The sequence below is a fragment of the Prosopis cineraria genome, unplaced genomic scaffold (assembly GCF_029017545.1).
Source record: "Prosopis cineraria cultivar Desert tree isolate PC_DT_omini unplaced genomic scaffold, ASM2901754v1 PC7, whole genome shotgun sequence".
Taxonomy (NCBI): Eukaryota; Viridiplantae; Streptophyta; class Magnoliopsida; order Fabales; family Fabaceae; genus Prosopis; species Prosopis cineraria.
The window spans coordinates 34,612,790-34,632,348 of NW_026555338.1; the positions used below are offsets into that span (position 1 = coordinate 34,612,790).

Consider the following 19,559-nt stretch of genomic DNA (forward strand, 5'->3'; position numbering starts at 1 on the left):
GTTATAGATCCATCATTGCACAGATACTATTCACTATCCCCCTTGCTAGAATTTTAAGAATCATCATTACTAGTTTTCTCTTCTTGTCACTTGATCGTTGTTCAAGCATGAAGAATTAATTAAAAGGATGAATGAATAAAATGAAGAGAAGAATCGAGTGGGAAGTGTGGGTTAAAGATGTGAATTCCATGGCTCTAAAAATGAAATCTAATTCAGGATTTTTAGCCAGAATCAAAATTCTTGATAATTTTAATTTTGGTATGACAAATATGCCCCAACCTAAAATCTATTTCTAATTTCGTTTCAATATTCAAGATTCTTATATATCAAATAAGGTCTTATATTTGTGAACAAAGAAAGTAATATTTATTAGCCAAGCCCACTTCTATTCAATTAATGCAATAGTAGGTGAAGAAATATAGTTCAACCATAATTGTGTTTTTCAATTTTCAAACAAATTTGAATAGGTGTGGATTTAAAAAAAACGGTACTATGATTTTTTTTTTTAAAGGAATGAGTTTGTTAACGGCCTTTAATTATGAGACTCATTTAAAATTTAATAATATTTTATATTTAACATTGGAGGAGCATATAATTACATTATTCTAGAAAAATGTAAATTGTTTTTAAATTTTTAAAAATAAGGTTTACAGGGGAAAGATAGATCCCTTGAGATGACGCAACCTATGTAATTGTGTTGCGTTTCAAAGGCTGTTATCTTTATGTGGAGAAGCATTTAATCTGATTGACTTTTACGTGGTCAATAGTTGAGGTTGTACCGACCCAATTAATGGTAGTATGAGCCGAATATACGAGAGGTTAAAAGGAAAAGGAAGAGGAGAGAAAGAGAAAAAGGAAAATAAAAAAGAAAAAGCAGAGAAGGTTTCCTTTTTACGTTGGTGAGACTGAGGACGAAGGTGTGGATGTTGGTGAGCCAACCCCTTTTGCTAGCTGGCTGCCGGAGAGAGGTCCCCAGATCCCTCTCGCCCTGCACGTGACTCACCACCTCTCTCATGCTCTTCCACACTCTTAACTCTTCCTCGCCCCTGGGTCCTCAGCTCTCTTCTCTCTCTCTCTCTCTCTCTGAACACACCCATCGCTTTCTTCTTCCATCAATCAACAACCCAGATATCAAATCCCTCTCTCTCTCATTTCCTCGCTTCCGCCACTCTTCTTTCTGTCTCTCTCCCTTTCTCTCTCTCCGTACTTATATTGGTGTTTGTTCGGCTTCAGTTTTCTCCGGGGGATATCTGGGCGGCGAGGCACTTGATGCGGAGGAATTGAGATTTAAATGCTACTGGCTGAAACACGTGATTTGGGGTCTAATGCTTGGATCTGCTGGCGGTATATGACTCATTTTATTTCTCACTTGTCCGTGATCATTGTATTTGGGTTTTAATCTCTCTCACTTCACAATATAAATTCAGTAGCTGTAGTTTAGGATTCTTTGTTGAAGCATCCTTCTGTCTCTGTGGCCATGAGTTTTTAGCAATGTTTGGATACGGTCCAATTTTTGGCCCTTTTTCTGACTTTTGGCTGACTTGAAGTAACTGGAGATAGTTTTTCAAATAAGCAGCTTCTCTTTGGAAGTGACGAGTTAGTTTCCCTCATGATCAGTAATTTGATCCAATGTGTCTTAAAACCCAAATCTGAGGTATGACGACACTATTTCCACACTACGCGGTTTCTGAGTTGTATTGTTGTTACTGAAGTTGCTATAATTCCCTGTGATGCACCGTAGCTGTACGATTGAAAATTTACCCAATCCTTAACAAAATGAATAAGAAAAATATAAAAATCCTTGAAAAATTACAGCCAAAGAGATGATTTTAGCCATTGATTAAAAAATGAAATAAAAGGAAATATGTTCACATAGAATCTGATACTTTCCCTGTCCTTCTGTTTCTCCAACAAGTGAAGATTACCTAAAAGGGAAGACAACATGGAAAAATAAAAAAACAGCTGAGCACGGAGAGAAGACATAAGACTCAGGTTGCGATGGCTTGATTTATTTGGATGATTGATGATGATTATGAAGATTGTATAACGGAACAATGTGTTGGATAGTATGTAAAATACTGTATGTGTGAGGTTTTAAACTCACATTGGATTGGGAGTCAAAGAGCTGTAACTGTTAGAATTTAATTAGACATGTTTGTTAATTAATTTTAAACAGACGCAACTGTTAAATTTTATTAGGTATGTTAAATGAAAGATATTTCGATCCATCATGTGTCCATTGACATGAAAATAGACGACTGTTGAAAAATGAACAGCCATATATGTTGGTCACAATAATTAGAAGTGACTTTTTAGAAGTAATCTTTCAGGCCTCAAAGACTTTGTGTTTTATTCTTTTATTATTTTTCTAATGAACAATGTGAAGAAATTTGAAAGAAGACAGTATCAGAGTTCAGTACAAGTCCTGTATACCCAACAGAAGGATGTAATGCAAATTATTAAATAAAACTTTCATTTTCATTTCATGTATAAAATAATTGAAGGGTTAGAGTGTAATAGACTATTAGAGGAAAAATGTACATCACCACAGGAAGGAATGAGTTCCACATGTTTGAGACATCAATAACAGGTTTAGGCTGGAAAATCAGGTCAGAGAAGCTGCCTTGTGGGTAGGGTTGCGGCAACTGCAGTTACTCTAATAGTATTGTTTATATTTCGTAGATAGGCATTTTGCCTTTGGATGTAGAATAAACAGCAAAATGATTATTTATAATTAGTAGTTATGGCATTAATGAGTACATTATGTTTATGTCAGGGTAAATCTTTGGGTTTAAGGATTGCTATGCGGTCTAGTAGAACTTACCTTGCTGATTTTGTGTGTAATTCAAATCTTTGTGGTCAAATGTGAGGTAACTGCATTATTTTTCCCTTGGAAGCTTAGAGAATCATATTCGGAACTAAGGAATGCATAGTTCTAGAGACTCTTATCATTCAGAAGAAATATTAGATTTTTTTTTTAATGGAAGAAATATATTATTGGAGAGTAAATAAGAAATGGAGATAAGCTATTCTCCTTCGCAAGGGCAAAGCAAAATCACAACAAACAAGCTTGTTAGTAGTGTACATTGACTCCTCAATCTGTCTCCCCTTATCTGAGGAGGTTTCTTTAAAAGCATTGGGCATCAAAGTGAATGCATAGAAACTGTTTATTCCATAATATTTTAAGGATTAAGATGTGATTTGGTATTTAATAGCATTTTGCATGAATTAGATTTGCAAGAATGTCACACCACCATAAAGTTTTTCTTTTCTTGTTCAAAATTTTTCTAGAGTGTTGCATGACTCCTCAATCTTTCTCCCCTTATCCAAGAAGGCAGTAGCGGTTGTTTTTTTAAACTTTTCTGAAATAATAATATCAACCATATTTGCTTTGAAATTATTACTCAGTACCATGTGTGCTTATTATAATTGGTGGAGGTTGAGCATTTTTAAAAATTTTGCAATTTTCTAGATCTGCTTGGTGCTTCATTTGAATGTGGAATTTGATTATTTGAAAATTGCTTGTCCTCTTATATCCTACTGCTGCTTTTCCATTTATTTCATATACCTTAATTTGGTTCTTGCAGGTCATATGGCCTCCAGCTTGGAGCAAGTGGAGTTACTGAGGTATATACTTCAATTATTTACTGTTTGATGACCACTTTCAACATGGAGACATCTCTGAGGGTTGAGAAGTGAAGCGAAATGGTTATACATTCCAAATATATTAGAACATGTCGGAGACACGAGAAGATTCAGGGTCTGCAGAGCAAGGGCCCTCTAATGCTTCATGGTGGCCTTCAGATTTCGTTGAAAAATTTGGATCTGTTTCTTTGGGATCTCAAGATGAGGCCTTAAACAATAAAGAATCACCTAGACATTCAGAGCAAGGTGATTTGTCACCTCATAAAGCATCTCAAACTCTCTGGCGCACTGGAATGCTTTCAGAACCAATACCAAATGGGTTTTATTCAGTCATTCCGGTGAGGTTCAATTCATGTATTACCTTCGCATATGTCCCATTCTCTTGCTAGAAATGATTTTATTAAAAAAAAAAAAACTTCAAATATAATATTGGTTTTTTATCTCTTGTTTTAATTCTTAAGTAATCGTTCTGTAAATTGTTTATCAGAATGTAGGACTCTACCTTTTTAGGAATTTTATGGATTTTTTGGTTTAAATTTTAAACATGGAATCTGATGTTTGTGCTGTTTGATATCTGTCTTTTCAAGTTCTTATGGTTACTTATCTTTAATAGAAATTTTTGCGATTCTTTACAAACTAAAAGCGTAGCTTTAAAAAATAGAGACTGACAATGTTGTTTAATAACTTATATAATGCTCATTCATTACTGTATTATTGTTTGCTCTAGATAGTTTTTGATACAACAACAACAACAACAACAAGCCTTTATCCCACTAGGTGGGGTCGGCTACATGGATTGCAAGACGCCATTGTGCTCTATCATTTATCAATCTTTTAGGAATATTATTAATTAAGAGATCGCGTTCAACAACTTTCAAGAGTGTTTTCTTAGGCCTTCCTCTACCTCTCTTAATCGCACTCAAAGTTATATGTTTCACTCTTCTCACTGGTGCCTCCCTTGGTCTTCTTTGTACATACCCAAACCATCTCAACGATTTTCTACTATTTTTTCCTCAATAGGTGCCACCCTCACTTTTTCGCGTATGTGCTCATTTCGAATTTTATCTTTACGTGTATGTCCGCACATCCATCGTAATATTCTCATCTCTGCTACTCCAACTTTATGCTCTTGCTGTCCCGTTAGAGCCCAGCATTCACTACTATATAACATTGCCGATCTGATAGCAGTGCGATAAAACTTTCCTTTAAGTTTATTAGGCACCTTACGGTCACAAATAACTCCTTTAGCTTTTCTCCAATTAAACCACCCAATTTGAATTCTATGTGAAATATCTCCACTGATTTTGCCATCATTTTGAATAATGGCTCCCAAATATCTAAACTTTTCCACTTGAGGTATAATTTGATCTCCCAATTTCACTTCCAAATTATTTTCGAATAATCCTTTACCAAATTTACAATATAAATATTCCGTCTTACTTCTACTCAGACGAAAACCTTTCGACTCCAATGTCCTCCTTCATAACTCAAGTTTGCAATTAACCTCTTCTCTTGTCTCTGCTATAAGTACTATATCATCCGTGAAGAGCATACATTTTGGGATTTCCTCTTGAATATGTTCCGTCAAAACATTTAAAATCAAGTTGAACAAATAAGGACTCAGAGATGATCCCTGATATAGTCCAATCTTTATAAGAAAATCCTTTGTTTGACCACTAGGCATTCTTATACTAGTTTTTACCCCCTCATATATATCTTGTATGGCTTTAATATAAGCAATCCGTATTCCCTTTTTTTCCAACGCTTTCCAAAACACTTCTCTTGGTATACGGTCATAAGCTTTTTCCAAATCAATAAAAACCATGTGTAGATCTTTATCTTTACAACGATACTTTTCCATTAATCCCCTTAGTAGATAAATTGCCTCTGTAGTTGATCTACCTGGCATAAAACCAAATTGATTCTCAGAAATACTTGTCTCCAATTTCAACCTGTGCTCAATTACTTTCTCCCACAATTTCATTGTGTGGCTCATGAGTTTAATCCCTCTATAATTAGTACAATTCTGAATATCTCCTTTATTTTTATAAATAGGAATTAATGTACTTCTCCTCCACTCATCAGGCATTTTCTTGGACCGTAAAATCACATTAAATAACTTAGTTAACTATCTCACCCCTTCTTTACCTAAACATTTCCACGCTTCGATAGATATACAATCAGGTCCGTTGGCTCTACCATTTGCCATTTTCTTAAGAGCTTCCTTTACCTCCTTATCACGTATTATTCCATAGAATGATAAATTTTGTTCTCCTTCACCAGTTACTAAATCCTCCAAGTTACTAGATGAATCCTCTCCATCATTGAAAAGTTTAGAAAAATAAGTCTCCTATCTATTTTTAATTTCATCATCTGTAACTAAAATTCTTCCCTCTTCATCCTTAATACACCTTACCTGTTCTAGATCTCTTGATTTTCTTTCCCTACTCTTGGCAATCTTATAAATATTTTGCTCTCCTTCCTTCGTCTCAAGGTTCTTATAAAATTCTTCAAAAGTTTTAGAACGAGCTTCACCCACAGCTCTCTTAGTTTCCTTCTTAGCTACACGGTACCTCTCCCAATTTTCCTTATTGTTACACAAATGTATAGCTTTAAAACAGTTCTTCTTATACTTGATTTTGTCCTGTACACTATTATTTCACCACCAAGACTCCTTATCTCTTGGACCAGAACCTTTCGATTCTCCCAAAACTACTTTTGCAACCTCCCGTATCTTTTTAGCCATATCCTTCCATATGATGTTAGCACTTCCCTGAGAATCCCAAATTCCTTTATCCAAAAGATTTCGCTTGAAAATATCTTGCTTCTCACCTTTTAATTGCCACTACCTAATCTTTGGTGTTACTACTTGTCGACGTTTTTGGATTTTACTCATAATACACACATCAAGGACTAGGACCCTATGTTGTGTCGTTACAGCATCTCCGGGGATCACGTTACAATTTTTACAAAGTTTTCTATCTGTGTTCCTAACCAAAAGAAAATCAATCTGTGCCCTTGAGGCTCCACTTTTGTAAGTGATGAGATGCTCATCTCTCTTTTTGAAACAAGTGTTGGCAATTTTAAAATCATACGCCAATGAGAAATCAAGAAGAGTTTGTCTTTCATTGTTTAGCTCTCCAAAACCAAAACCACCATGCACCCTCGCATACTGACCAGCTTCCTTCCCGACATGCCCATTAAAGTCTCCTCCAATAAAAATCTTTTCACTTTGTGGTATGTGTCGAATCAACCCCTCCAGATCCTCCCAAAATAATTCCTTAAGGCTGGCTTCTGTCCCGACTTGCGGCGCATAAGCGCTAACAATATTAACAGTCTCACGTCCAATTATCATTTTTATCTGTCTCCAATTCTGCTAACTTCTACAACGTTCTTCTTCCACCCCTTATCTATAATGATGCCTACTCCATTGCGTGCACTTACTTTTCCTGTATACCAAAGTTTGAAACCTTGAATATCCTTAGCTTCTTCTCCACGCCATTTTGTTTCTTGCAAGCAAAGGATATTGATTTTCCTTTGAATCATAACCCCTACAACCTCTACAGATTTACAATTTAATGTCCCAACATTCCAAGTACCAAATCTAATTTTGCTCTTATGGACTAACTTCTTTAGCCGCGTGCGTCCAGAATGACGCGGTAGCCCTTGTTCATTTAACACTACATTCGGGCGCCGATGCAGCGGCTCTAACTCACTTATCACTGTACTCGAGCCATGCAGCGCGTTACTTACGGGCAACGACCTAGTATTAACATTATAACGTCTATTGTCCATGTTCATGATAGATTCAACAAATTTTTACATTGGCTATTAATGGCCTAACACAACCCTCCTCCTTTACCCGGGCTTGGGACCGGCTATAAACATAGGCGGAGTTTTTGATATGAAATTTAAATGTTTTTTCCAATTCATTTTATTGTTACTAACTCTGGTTTGATAATGTGCAGGAGAAAAGACTCAAGGAGCTTTTTCATAATATTCCTACTTTGGAAGAGCTTCTTGCTTTGGGAGGAGAGGGTTTTAGGGCTGATATCATTGTTGTGGATGCAGAAAAAGATAAAAAGCTATCCATGTTAAAGCAACTGGTGGTGGCACTAGTAAAAGGATTGAACTCAAATCCAGCAGCGGTTATTAAGAAAATAGCAGTATTAGTATGTATCTTTATTATATTTCATTGCATAGCTCTTACGTGGGGATTTTCACATCAAATGTTGCCCCTTTCTCACTATGGATTATTTTTAATTATATATATATATATATATATATGTTTTACAAGTTCATCGAGTCTTGTTGCCAATGCAGTATTACATAAATTTCAATGACCAACTCTCATGAATGTTTGTTTTAGCTGGCTGCATTGTTTATATAGAGATGTGTGTGTGTGTTTTAACTTTGATTTCTGATTTGAGTCAGCTGCTAGTTATTTTTTTTCCCCAAATATAATTATTCCATGGAAAGTATTAACTACAGGCCTTTTTGTGGGCACTACAGGGGATTAGTGTCTATCATGTACAAGAAAGTTGTTTTTCATTGCCTCTATTTACTGTTTACTTTATTTTTTAGTACAAGGTATTTTGTGTTTCTGTTGACCTCATTATCTGTGCAGGTTTCTGATTTTTACAAGCGGCCTAATGTAGAAAGTCCTGCAAAAGCTGCGCTGGAAGAAACCTCCCACATAATTGAGAATCGAAGCCTCCAGTTGCTGGGGCAGATAAAGCATGGTTCATGCCGACCTCGAGCAATCTTATTTAAAGTTTTAGCAGATACTGTAGGACTTGAAAGTAAACTAATGGTGGTAAGCTCTAACTTTTGTTGGCATAATCACTCCCTGCCAAACACTTGGTACTTGGTTATCAATGTTTCAAATATTGTTGCTAAGTTTGTTTGGTAAAGAAATCACAAATATATTATTATTATTATTTTTATCATCATGCATAATTGTTGAAGGATACATCTTTTTTATCATTCTCCTTATCAGGGTTTGCCAAACGATGGGGTCCTTGAATGTGCAGATTCATACAAGCATTTGTCTGTCATGGTTGTATTAAATTCTGTGGAGCTATTGGTTGATCTCATGCGATTCCCTGGCCAATTATATCCACAATCAACCAAGGCAATTTTTATGACACATATTTCTGCAGCAGGAGAGAGTGATTCTGCAGAGAATGATTCCTGTGACTCGCCATTAGAACCCAACAGTCCTTTATATGGGGTTTCAGAGAGAGCAGATATTGACAGGTCTGGAAACAGTGCTTGTTAATGATTTTATGCATTTGATCTCAACTTCTGATTATGCATTGGCCCAATTATATTCAAGCTACATGCTGATCATTGGTCAAATATAAATTCCTACCTTTTTGTTTTTTTTTTCTTGGACATACTTCTGTCTGTTTACTAAAACATGAATTGTGAGATTCTGTGTAGAAGATCTTGTGGCCTGTATATTTGTTATGCCAGTTACAAGAGTTAGCAGGGGACTGGTATTAATTTCCTTGTTTCTATTATACAGTGCTGAAAGAGAAGAAAATCTCCAATTTCACAGAAGACATGAAGCATCTTCAAATTTATCTGGCATTTCTTTACGAAATACAATGTTACGTTCAAATGTCATTCTGGACAATAAATTGAGGTAAATTTCTATCCACAGGATTTGAATGTTTGCAATATTTAGCTGTTTTCTTTTTCAGTTGCTGTTGTTGTAATCTCTTTTTTGCTTTTGAATGTTCTTTCATTTGGGTCAATTTGTGTATAATTTGTGAAACGTTTTGGCTGGGAATTAAAAATATGTACTATACCAACTCGTTCTTGTTCAATTTTTTTGTCAATTCCTTCAGTTTGTCTCATAGTGAACCCAACATTGCAACTGCATTTGGTCGGCGTAGTCGGAGAAGGGTCATTGCTGAACAGAGGACAGCTAGCTCAAGGTTATATAGAGTTACCTTGTCTTCTAGATTGACATGAGTATACCTATGTGGTTCTGTATTAATCGTCATATTTTGGTTTTGTATATTTTGTTGATTATTGTCCTTCAAAACTTTGACTTTAACTGGTTGGATTTTACTATTTTAGCCTGTAATTTACCTTGGATGGCATTGTGGTAATTTTGGCTCTGGAATAACTTTTTCTGTCTTGGTCTCTGTCTTTTCTTTTTATCAAGTTTTAGGATATCAAAAAGCTATTGTGTTCAACGCTATAATAATACATAGATCACACAGTATTGTTTGCGAGAAAATCTGTACTTGTAGGAGGCAAGACGACAATTGTGAAATTTGCTGAGATTATATTATATTCAAAAGGCAGTATCTTACTATTCTTCATCTATTGGAATAAGTGATTCTTGAAAGTACCAGAGGTGGGCTTTTCTATTTGCCATATCTCTTCATAATTTAAGGCAGACATGCTTGGTCGGGTCTGATGGATTGAGAGTTTCTATTAGAAGTAACATAGAGGATGCAGGGAAGGTGAAGGATGATACCAGGATGTAGGAGAAAATGATGATGAGTGTCAGATAGTTATTTCTGACAAAGGCTAGAAGTTGACGTTAATAATACTGTTCTAGAGGGTAAGGTCTATTTCTCTTTGGAAGCTCACGTGTTCAGGAGATGGAGGTTTGGTGACTAATTCTTGGTTGACTATTTCGATTTTTGATGTTGATTCTTATATGTTGACTTTGATGTTTACAATCTGGCACAGGATGACATCAAATCGATTATCTGCACTACATTATGGTTGGAGAAATAGTCCTTGTTGAAATTGCAATGTTGAAAATAAAAATGAAATTGGGCCCAATGTTTATTAGAAACATAATATTGCTTAGTAATCATGCTGTTATGAGCAAATATCTTTTTTTAATAATTGTTGCTATATTTGACTCAGTACTGCTGCTTTAGATTGATTTGGCGTAAATGTTTGATCTACTTTGCTCAATTGGCTGATTTGATGAAGCCTTGGGGTGATATGGGATGTATCTGTAGCATGCCAAGTTGCCAACTGTTATGTATGAATTGCCATTTTATTTTGGATAAGGCATATCTATTTAAAGCCTCTGAGGACTGGACATCAAATCTTGACCATGTATTGTAAGTGCATGTGCATGTGCATCTAATTCAATGGTCGAACCTTGTTTTCAACATACTTTCCCCCCAGTGAAAGCAATACCTTCTCTGCTGTCTCAATAGTAATGCACCCTCATCACCATTTGATCCTAGGACAGGCCAATTATTCTTACTAATCGGTCAATGTAGTTGTTATCATTCCAAATCTAGTGGAAGGGTTCTAATATATTTTTTTTTTTGTTGAAGTTCAACAGACTGATATACTTTAGTATTTTTGTAATTTATATCCTTCTCTTTTCCCTTCAAATGCGTTTGGTTTTGCAGTCCAGAACATCCCTCATTTCGAGCACGTGCGGGGTCCATGCTTAGCGGTGATAGGAAAACATTTAGAGATTTTGCTGATGATGGGGCAACATCAAGGTTCCTACCTTTATATTTCCATAGTATAGGCTTCTACTCTGATATATAGTTTTAGGGTGTATGTCTTTTGAAGTCTCATACTAGTGATTAGGTGTTAGCTACTTTAGTTTCCACTTCAATTTTTGTCTATGGGTTGTCTCTTGTTTTATTAAATACAAATCATTTTCTCTCATGAGTTCTTCAACCTCTTCTATACCTAATGTCTGGTTTGCTCTGTCATGTTTTCCCTATCTTTGTTGGATCCATGAAGCAATTGAAAAGAGCTTGTGATTGACTTGTTGCCTCTTGAGGTTTATGATTATAGATTTAATGGTGGAGCATTTACTTGTTACAATCGTGTCATCAAGGAGAATTACTGCCTTTTTTGCTTTTCTGTTTTCTTTGCATTATGAGGACAAGAGGTAGTAATAGTTATTTTTCTCTTTCTCATGCAGCACCGGATATATAATACTGTATTAGTCATTTGCACAGTATATTGGCTAACTATTGTGGGTTCGGTACTGCATAAAGTTTAGAAGATGAGTTGCACTATTTATGACTCATAAACAATACAAGTTGTTTGAGTTTTTATATTATAAGCAGATGATATGCAACGTTAGGCATGCATCTGTTATTATTATGTCAAAGACCAGTTTGCACAAAATTTCAAACTGCTAAGTGAAGGTTTTATCATTTGATTTATATCTATAACATGCTCCATGCTTAATGGCCTTTGAGCTTAACGTGTGGACAAAGCAAGGCCCACCATAATTTGGGCTGAAACATAATTTTACTTGGAAGAATGGGAGGCAACTAGGATTGAACTTTTGACTGTCTGGATGTAGGGTGCTCGTACCATCTTAACAACCAAGACAACTCTAGTTTATGTTGCATTAATCTTTGATATCTTCATATTTGGCACCAGTTGAGTTTTTAAAGCAATGGGTTGAGATTGGTTTCCCTAGTCTTTCTAATGAGCTGCCAGTGTTGACAAAAACTGAGATGGCCTAAATAAATTAAATAGAAACTGACAATCACCCTAGATGAGCAGGAAATTATGAGATGATTTTCTTTTTATCATAATCATTAGTATGTTGTTACAACAAGTAGTTACTTTTGTGGCATATAGAGTATTGCCTTGATGAGTGCATCTACCCTCTCATTCTACTATGACATTGGATGCTAATTAAGTAGGTTTAAGTGGCAATAGTCAGATTACAACATTTACTGCAATTGCTCATATGTGGTCACCTCTTCTCTATGAAAATTTGTTGAATAATCTATCAATTTATTTGATCTATGTTCTTTACTATCTCATGTCATGATTTTTTAATTGTATGATTTAAAAGATGAATTTATTCATTTTTGAGATGCAGCTATAGGTCAGATGGTGCACCCTTATCGGAAGCTCGTAGGATCAGAAGAAGAAGCATCAGCATTACACCAGAAATTGGTGATGATATCGTAAGGTTGATCACTGCACCATTATTCTTTTGGATTCAAGTTTTGACTAAGCTGTATTTTTCTTTGTTATTCTTTACTTGCATTTGCAAAATATTCTTTTTGTTATCCCAATGCTTGAATTGGCCTGTTGTATTTTGCTAGACTAAACTGATAGAAATTATATTCATGTATGAATGATAAGGACAGCTCTGGACTAGCCTTTTCCTTTATAAAGTTTGGCTGCAAAGACTCGGCGAAAGCATCTTCTGCCACTTCTTGCATGTTACTTAATTTTAGTAATTTTAAGTCTTCCGTGGCACATGAGTGGAAATAATTCAAATATAATTTCTTTATAAACTTCTCATTTGAATTTGTTCTGCTTTGCTATGATGCGCTTGGCTTGAGCATGACAAGGAATTTTAGTCAAACATATTCACTTCATCTTTTATGGAATAGGCTTTTTATCTGGTAGCTTTGTTGCGGCTTCCAGGTCAAGAGTTTTAAAAGTGGGTTCCTTTGGGAAAGGGATTAGGGAGCCTTTTTCTGAAGGTTTTCCTTGCTCATAATTTTTTCAACACGTATTATTTACTTACCTACTTGCTTTCCTGTTTTTGGAGGTTTTTATTTCCCTGTTAAGCATTCATATTTTTATTAATTTATCCTTTGAAAACAATAGTAGGTTGTGAATATATAATGGGCTAACTTTGGTTGAATTTAAACTTCATTATGAATTAATTCGATTCATTGTAGGTAGAAGATAACTTAAAAAACAAATGGGAAGGATGCAAAAACGTTTTGTGATTTAGTCTTGTGCTTACAAAGAATTCTTTGTTTCCACTTCCTCTATGCAAAGTCATCTGTTAACTCCTATTGACATGTGCGAGTACTGTCTGTACTGATTTGTAAGTTTTGTTTGCACTGTGATAACTCAGCATCTAATTTCTTGTAGGGCTGTACGGGCAATGAATGAAACACTAAAGCAGAATCGTCTTTTGAGAGAGCAGAGGGATGATCGATCCTTCTCAAATTCTCCAACTGATAGAAGCAGTGGCGGTGATCTTCAGAAAAATGTATGTCTTTATTCGGGTGGTAACCATGAAATATGCTATTATTGAAATAAAACTTTCTCTGCCCATCTCCTCTTCATCTTATATGAGTCTTTACTATATATCATTGATTTATTGTTCCAAAAGCCAAGATGATTTATTTTTCCAATAGAGCGTCTTTGTTAGAAGAATATATTTCTTCGCTCCTCTTTTTTTTCCTGGCCTTTTAAATTACTTAAAGAGTAGTTATGGCTGTCGAAGTGTCATCTTAAGAATTTTCCTTTGTTGCGCTGTTTCTTATATTATTTCTGTGAATATTATGGTTAAATTGTATGGAAAAGAGGACACTCTAAAATTTACTAGATTCAATATACTTTCATGTGTGCTCCATCTCCGTTGCAATTTATGGTATCATCAAATTACACTCCTGCTGATTAACGTGCATGCTTAAATTATTTAAATTTTTATTATTTATGATAAGTTGATAATAAAATCACGTGTAGTTTTATTTATGAGAAAGATGGACCGTTTACCTTCTTTTGCACACCAAAGTTTTCTGGTCTTTAATCTTTCTTTTCAGGGTGCTGGGATGGGGTATTTTCCTAGTAAATTCATTTTATTTATCTTTTATGTCCTGTATGTGATTATGATTCTGCATATGACAGGTTTCCAATTTCCATCTTGGTCATGATGAAGGGTCTGCTTTATATTCTCTAAAGCAAGACCAAGAGACTTCTCAAAAGGCAATATCATTACCCTCTTCGCCACATGAATATAGAGTCGAAGCATCTGGGAGAAGTGGACCATCAGGATATGGAGTAAGTAATGAGCTACAGGCAACATGGAACAAAGTCCTCAAGTCTTCAATGTTCAATAATAAACCTCTGTTGCCATATGAAGAATGGAATATAGACTTTTCAGAACTAACTGTTGGAACTCGTGTTGGGATTGGTGAGTATTACCTTACGTTATCTGAATGTGCCTGGTTTCTGCATTCGTGAGCTGGGTTTTGACAGATCCAGCATAACCAAAAGGGAAAATCCCCAGTTTTTTTATATTTACTTTTCTGTTGAAGAAGCTAATCCGGTAGCGCTATAGAAGAATGCTTGTATTTTTCCTCAATAAAGAAAATAATTATATTCAAAAAAAAAGAGGAAAAAAAAATCTATGCAACTAAAATCTAATTCTTCCATTTGACAGAAAGGACAATTTTATGTCCCTTTTAGCTATTCATTTCAAGACTTGAGCGTGTTTCAGCATTTGGACCTTATTTAAAGGAGCAACAAGGAGAATCCTAATTGTAACCATTGGTAAAGGTTGTAGTGTTGTTACATTGAAATTGAGGTGGTTCACGCTTAACGGTAATTAGATCAATAGGGACTGGGGTATTAGAGGATTAACTGTACACATTTGTTTGCATAACTAGAGAAAGGATATGTAGATGACGGCATGGATGAATTCTAATAGAGGTGTACAGTTAAATCCCTAAATGCCGTCCCTTTTTCCCAACTGTCCTGAACCCCCTTAATTTCCACTGACAAGCTCAGGGAAGAATTATAATACTTTGCATGCAGGCAAAGAAATCAAATTTGAAGAATTTAAAATGAAGAACTTGAAAATTAATGAGACTTAAATTAAGAAAACATTGAGCTTATGGATTTTTGAGACAACAAGTTGTTATATGCTTTGAGTTTGGAATATACTTACCTTTGGTGGCTCTGGGTTTGGCCAGTTAACTTTGAAACAATCCTTAGGTTTCTGGATATGCAATAGGTGAATATCTAGTGGAGATTTGTATTGTTAGCAAGGAGTTGATTAAAGTTCAAATGTGTAATGAATGAATTTTTAGACGTGGTGTTTTGTAGGATTAGTTGGATTAGTTAACATTGGTAATCAGTTAGTTTGTTAAGCCCTCAATTAGTATAAATGAAGAAGCATCAGAAGATGTTGGGAAGCATATCCAAAATGAAGTTGAAGTACAGGAGTCAAATGTAATCCACTCTCTATCAAGATCCTGTGTCTGTGAAAGACTGAGAAATGAGAAGTCACCGGACATTGAGGATGATACCATAGAAAAGTATGTATCACATAAATTTTGAATCAGGGAAATGATGGCTTGTCTGGTGCCTGGTTATCCAAATGATGGAGACTTTAGTGTTAGTTTTTCTTTTTACCTGGCAGTGTTTCCCAACCAACTTAAGTAATTGGCCTTTTGGCTTGTTGAAGTTGTTTAGTTAATGGCTGTTTCAAGGGATTGCCCTTTACTGATGATCTAAGTCTTGTCCCAACGTTGTAATTTTATTTGCTCTTGTTCTCATAGACAAGTCATATATATATATATATATAATGCGGAGATTATTTTTCCTTAGAAGAAAACCGAGAGAACAGCTGGCAACACATGAATCTGCCCCCAGGCTTTTTGGCTACTCTAAATCATAAAGAGAAAAGACGTAATGAGTAATTACATTTTTGAATCTGAACCATGAATTGAGAAAGGAGATAGAGATTGACATGACAAGTAATTTATTTATTAGGTGACTGACGCTGAATTTTGCTGCTGGACCATTCATGTGTTATTTTTCAGGTTTTTTCGGAGAAGTATTCCGAGGCATATGGAATGGGACAGATGTTGCCATAAAGGTTTTTCTGGAGCAAGATTTGACTACTGAAAACATGGAAGATTTCTGCAATGAGATAACGATTCTCAGGTATCTTGTTGCTCAAAATATCACTTGACATCATTTTTTTTTTCTGCGTAACATTTTCTAACTACCATGCTCTGTTCTTTTGTATGTGTATTTGTCTTTGTCCAGCCGGCTTCGACATCCTAACGGTACGCATGAACATGTACTTGCTATTCCTATATAGTTGAAACGTTATTTCATGTACATGTTCTCTTTGAGTCCAACAGTTATTTATTGCAAGATCATATTTTATGCAGTTATTTTATTTCTTGGTGCATGCACAAAGCCTCCGCGTTTGTCAATGGTTACTGAGTATATGGAGATGGGATCTTTGTATTACTTGATCCATTCGAGCGGTCAAAAGAAGAAGCTTAGTTGGCGGAGAAGACTGAAGATGTTGCGGGATATATGCAGGTAAGTTTTCTGCCAATCTGTAACTTTCAAAATCATTTCATTTTCATTGGAATTCATGCTTAACTAATGTTCCATGCTGTGGCTTTTGCATTTGTTGTCGCCCAATAACAAATCACTAGCTATCAGTTAATTGGTGGTGTATTTTTTTGTGATTGTATTATTGGACTTTATTTTACGTAATTCTCCCTAGGCTTTAAGCTTGCAACTTTTATTCGAAAATAAATAAATAAATAAATAACAAATCACTAGAAGATTTCCTTGCCCATTTATTTTCACCTGGGGAATTTATTTTATAGGGTTATAATCTTTTTCCATAGACGTTTGTCCTGGATAATAGAAATGTCATTTTCAAGTCTTGCAGAGTTTTGAAAAGGGTAAAAAGCTTTTGTATCTTTTTTACCAGGTTCTGTAATTATAACATGACTAGTCCCCCCCCCCCCCCAAAAAAAAAGAAAAAACCCGGGGGGGGGGGTAAGACAAGCGTATGGTTTTCAATTAAATTATAGACCTGTCATGTGATTTTTTCAGAAAATTACACGATTATCGTATTCTAATCGGAAATCTTGATAGCAAAGATATAAAATGCTTTGGTTAAGTCTAGCTCTTTTGGCTTTGGTAAAAAAAAAAAAAAAAAAAAAATCTCTAGTTCTTTTAATGTTGGTCCAAAAAGTGTAGTTCTTTTTAATTAGTTGCAGGCTGACGATGAAATGATTACATATGATCTATTACTTTACATTTACAAGAACATCCTGTTGGCGTAGGGGGTTGATGTGCATACATCGTATGAAGATAGTTCACCGTGACCTGAAAAGTGCAAATTGTCTTGTGAATAAGCATTGGACTGTGAAGATCTGTGATTTTGGGCTTTCAAGAATAATGACAGATTCTCCCATGAAAGATTCTTCGTCAGCGGGGACTCCTGAATGGATGGCTCCTGAACTTATTCGAAATGAACCATTCACAGAAAAATGTGATATCTTTAGCCTGGGGGTCATAATGTGGGAGCTTTGCACTTTAGATAGGCCATGGGAAGGTGTACCACCAGAGAGGGTACACACTTTGCGGCTTTCAGTTTCTGTATTGCTCGTTGAAAGTTTTCCTCTCGAGGTCCGAAATTTTCAATCTCTGATGTTGGATCATCTTTCTCTGTTGATCAGGTGATTTATACCGTTGCTAATGAGGGATCTAGGCTAGAGATTCCTGAGGGGCCGCTGGGCAGGCTGATTTCAGGTCTCTGCAACTGCCAAAATATTTATGATCCTTTTATTTTTCGCGTTTCATCATACCACGATGGCTGAATTTAGACCTGTCGGCTGATCGCCATTTTAAATGTTTTTTCCTCCCTCATGTGCAGATTGCTGGACAGAACCTCATAAGCGGCCAAGTTGTGAAGACATCCTTTCTCGTCTGCTTGACTGCGAATACTCTCTGTGCTAATACTACATCCTTTTATCTTTGTACATAAAAACTTTTGGTAGAGTTGTCACCTTGCGCGGTGGCGGACGCACGTTAACGTAAGGGGGGGGCATAATCTCTGAAAATGCCATGTTGGTGAGAGAAATTTATATAAGGCTCCCCCATTCTCTGCAAGTTTGAACCTACTGTAATGAAAAATTTGAAGAAACACAATGATAGAGAAAGTATATTCGAGAATTGGAGCTGACAGACGAAGCATTTTAGATTCTTTCAAAAGCTTTATACTTCAATAATGGGTTCCACATTAAGTTTCCATGCAAGAAATGAGAGACTATTAGTTTCAGATTATAATGTTTGAAGAAGAACTGTGTAGGAGAGAGGGATTGCGTGAGAAAGAAAGAGGTGAGAAAGAGAGATGTGAAATAAAGAGCGATTTTTTTTTTTTTAAATAAAACACATAGAAGGACAAGACAGTAAATGAGAGGAGAGAGATCATGGGAACTTGAAACTAGAGTAAATGGAGAGAATGGGATAGCTAAGGCTTGAGTGACATTGTGTGTGTGTGTTTTAATGAAATTATTTAATTTAATGTATTTGTTTAATTTGTAAGTATGAGTTCATGATCATTTACTCCGTTGTTTATAGTTAGTTAAAAGGGGATAAAAATGATTTAGTGTATAAAGGTTTTATATTTTTAGAACTTTTAAATGAAAAATATAATTTTTAATAAAATTTTAAGGTACTTAATATAACATTTAAATATACTTTTTAAGTAATGATAATAATAATTAAAATATAAATATTGCCCCTATTGAGCTTAGGTCCTCCGTTCGCCACTGACCTGGCGAGGCACCCTCGGCTGATGCTGCTGCAGATTACTATTGTGATTTTTTTCATCCATCACCTGTCTTCGTTTTGAGCCATGAAAACTAGATGAATTCTGTTTCACTTCTCTGAGCAATGAAAATAGTCAAAATATTTCCGATCCGAGTTTTTAGATTCTGTCATTATTGGATGTTATATTGTTGACTTAAAAATGGGTGGTGACTTGTGTGAAACGCAGGCATGTTCAGCTAACTCCCTGGTCCCAGCATTGCCCTTTTTAGAGAAAGATCTCATCATTTGTTCAGGCGCTGTGCTATGAATAGACATTTTTCCCCCGCCATCACACATTCTTGTCTTCTCTGTTCAGGGTGGATAACGGACATCCTCTTTTTTACGGATCATTTTACGAAGTTCAGAGACCATATTCTCCCAGACGCCGATATCTATAGGAAGTATTAGTATACATAGCGGACTATGATTTACCTTGATGCACATTGCATGAGGGATTAAAAAAAAAAAATCCTTAAGACTATTTCGGGTCATGATCTTGGGCAAGTTGGACCAAGTGGTCTTTTAGGTTGTGGTCGTGAAGGGGAAAATATATATATATA

The 19,559-nt window shown here is 35.6% G+C and overlaps 1 protein-coding gene across 3 annotated transcripts; it reads left to right on the forward strand.

Moving 5' to 3' along the window:
- Window positions 1-899: 899 nt before the first annotated feature.
- On the forward strand, window positions 900-18,360 carry LOC129315853 (probable serine/threonine-protein kinase SIS8). Of its 3 annotated transcripts, none has more exons than XM_054959966.1 (17): window positions 900-1,344; window positions 3,588-3,983; window positions 7,614-7,817; window positions 8,273-8,461; window positions 8,645-8,904; window positions 9,176-9,295; window positions 9,501-9,590; window positions 11,046-11,141; window positions 12,497-12,589; window positions 13,513-13,633; window positions 14,275-14,560; window positions 16,194-16,317; window positions 16,423-16,442; window positions 16,551-16,707; window positions 17,469-17,757; window positions 17,865-17,937; window positions 18,062-18,360. In XM_054959966.1, the coding sequence occupies exons 2-17, from the start codon at window positions 3,735-3,737 to the stop codon at window positions 18,142-18,144; spliced, it is 2,454 nt and encodes an 817-aa protein (XP_054815941.1). In that variant the 5' UTR covers window positions 900-1,344; window positions 3,588-3,734; the 3' UTR covers window positions 18,145-18,360. The 3 variants fall into 3 exon arrangements, with proteins under 3 accessions (XP_054815941.1, XP_054815943.1, XP_054815942.1); XM_054959967.1 differs by lacking the exon at window positions 900-1,344 and adding an exon at window positions 1,439-1,654; XM_054959968.1 differs by lacking the exon at window positions 11,046-11,141.
- Window positions 18,361-19,559: the final 1,199 nt, after the last annotated feature.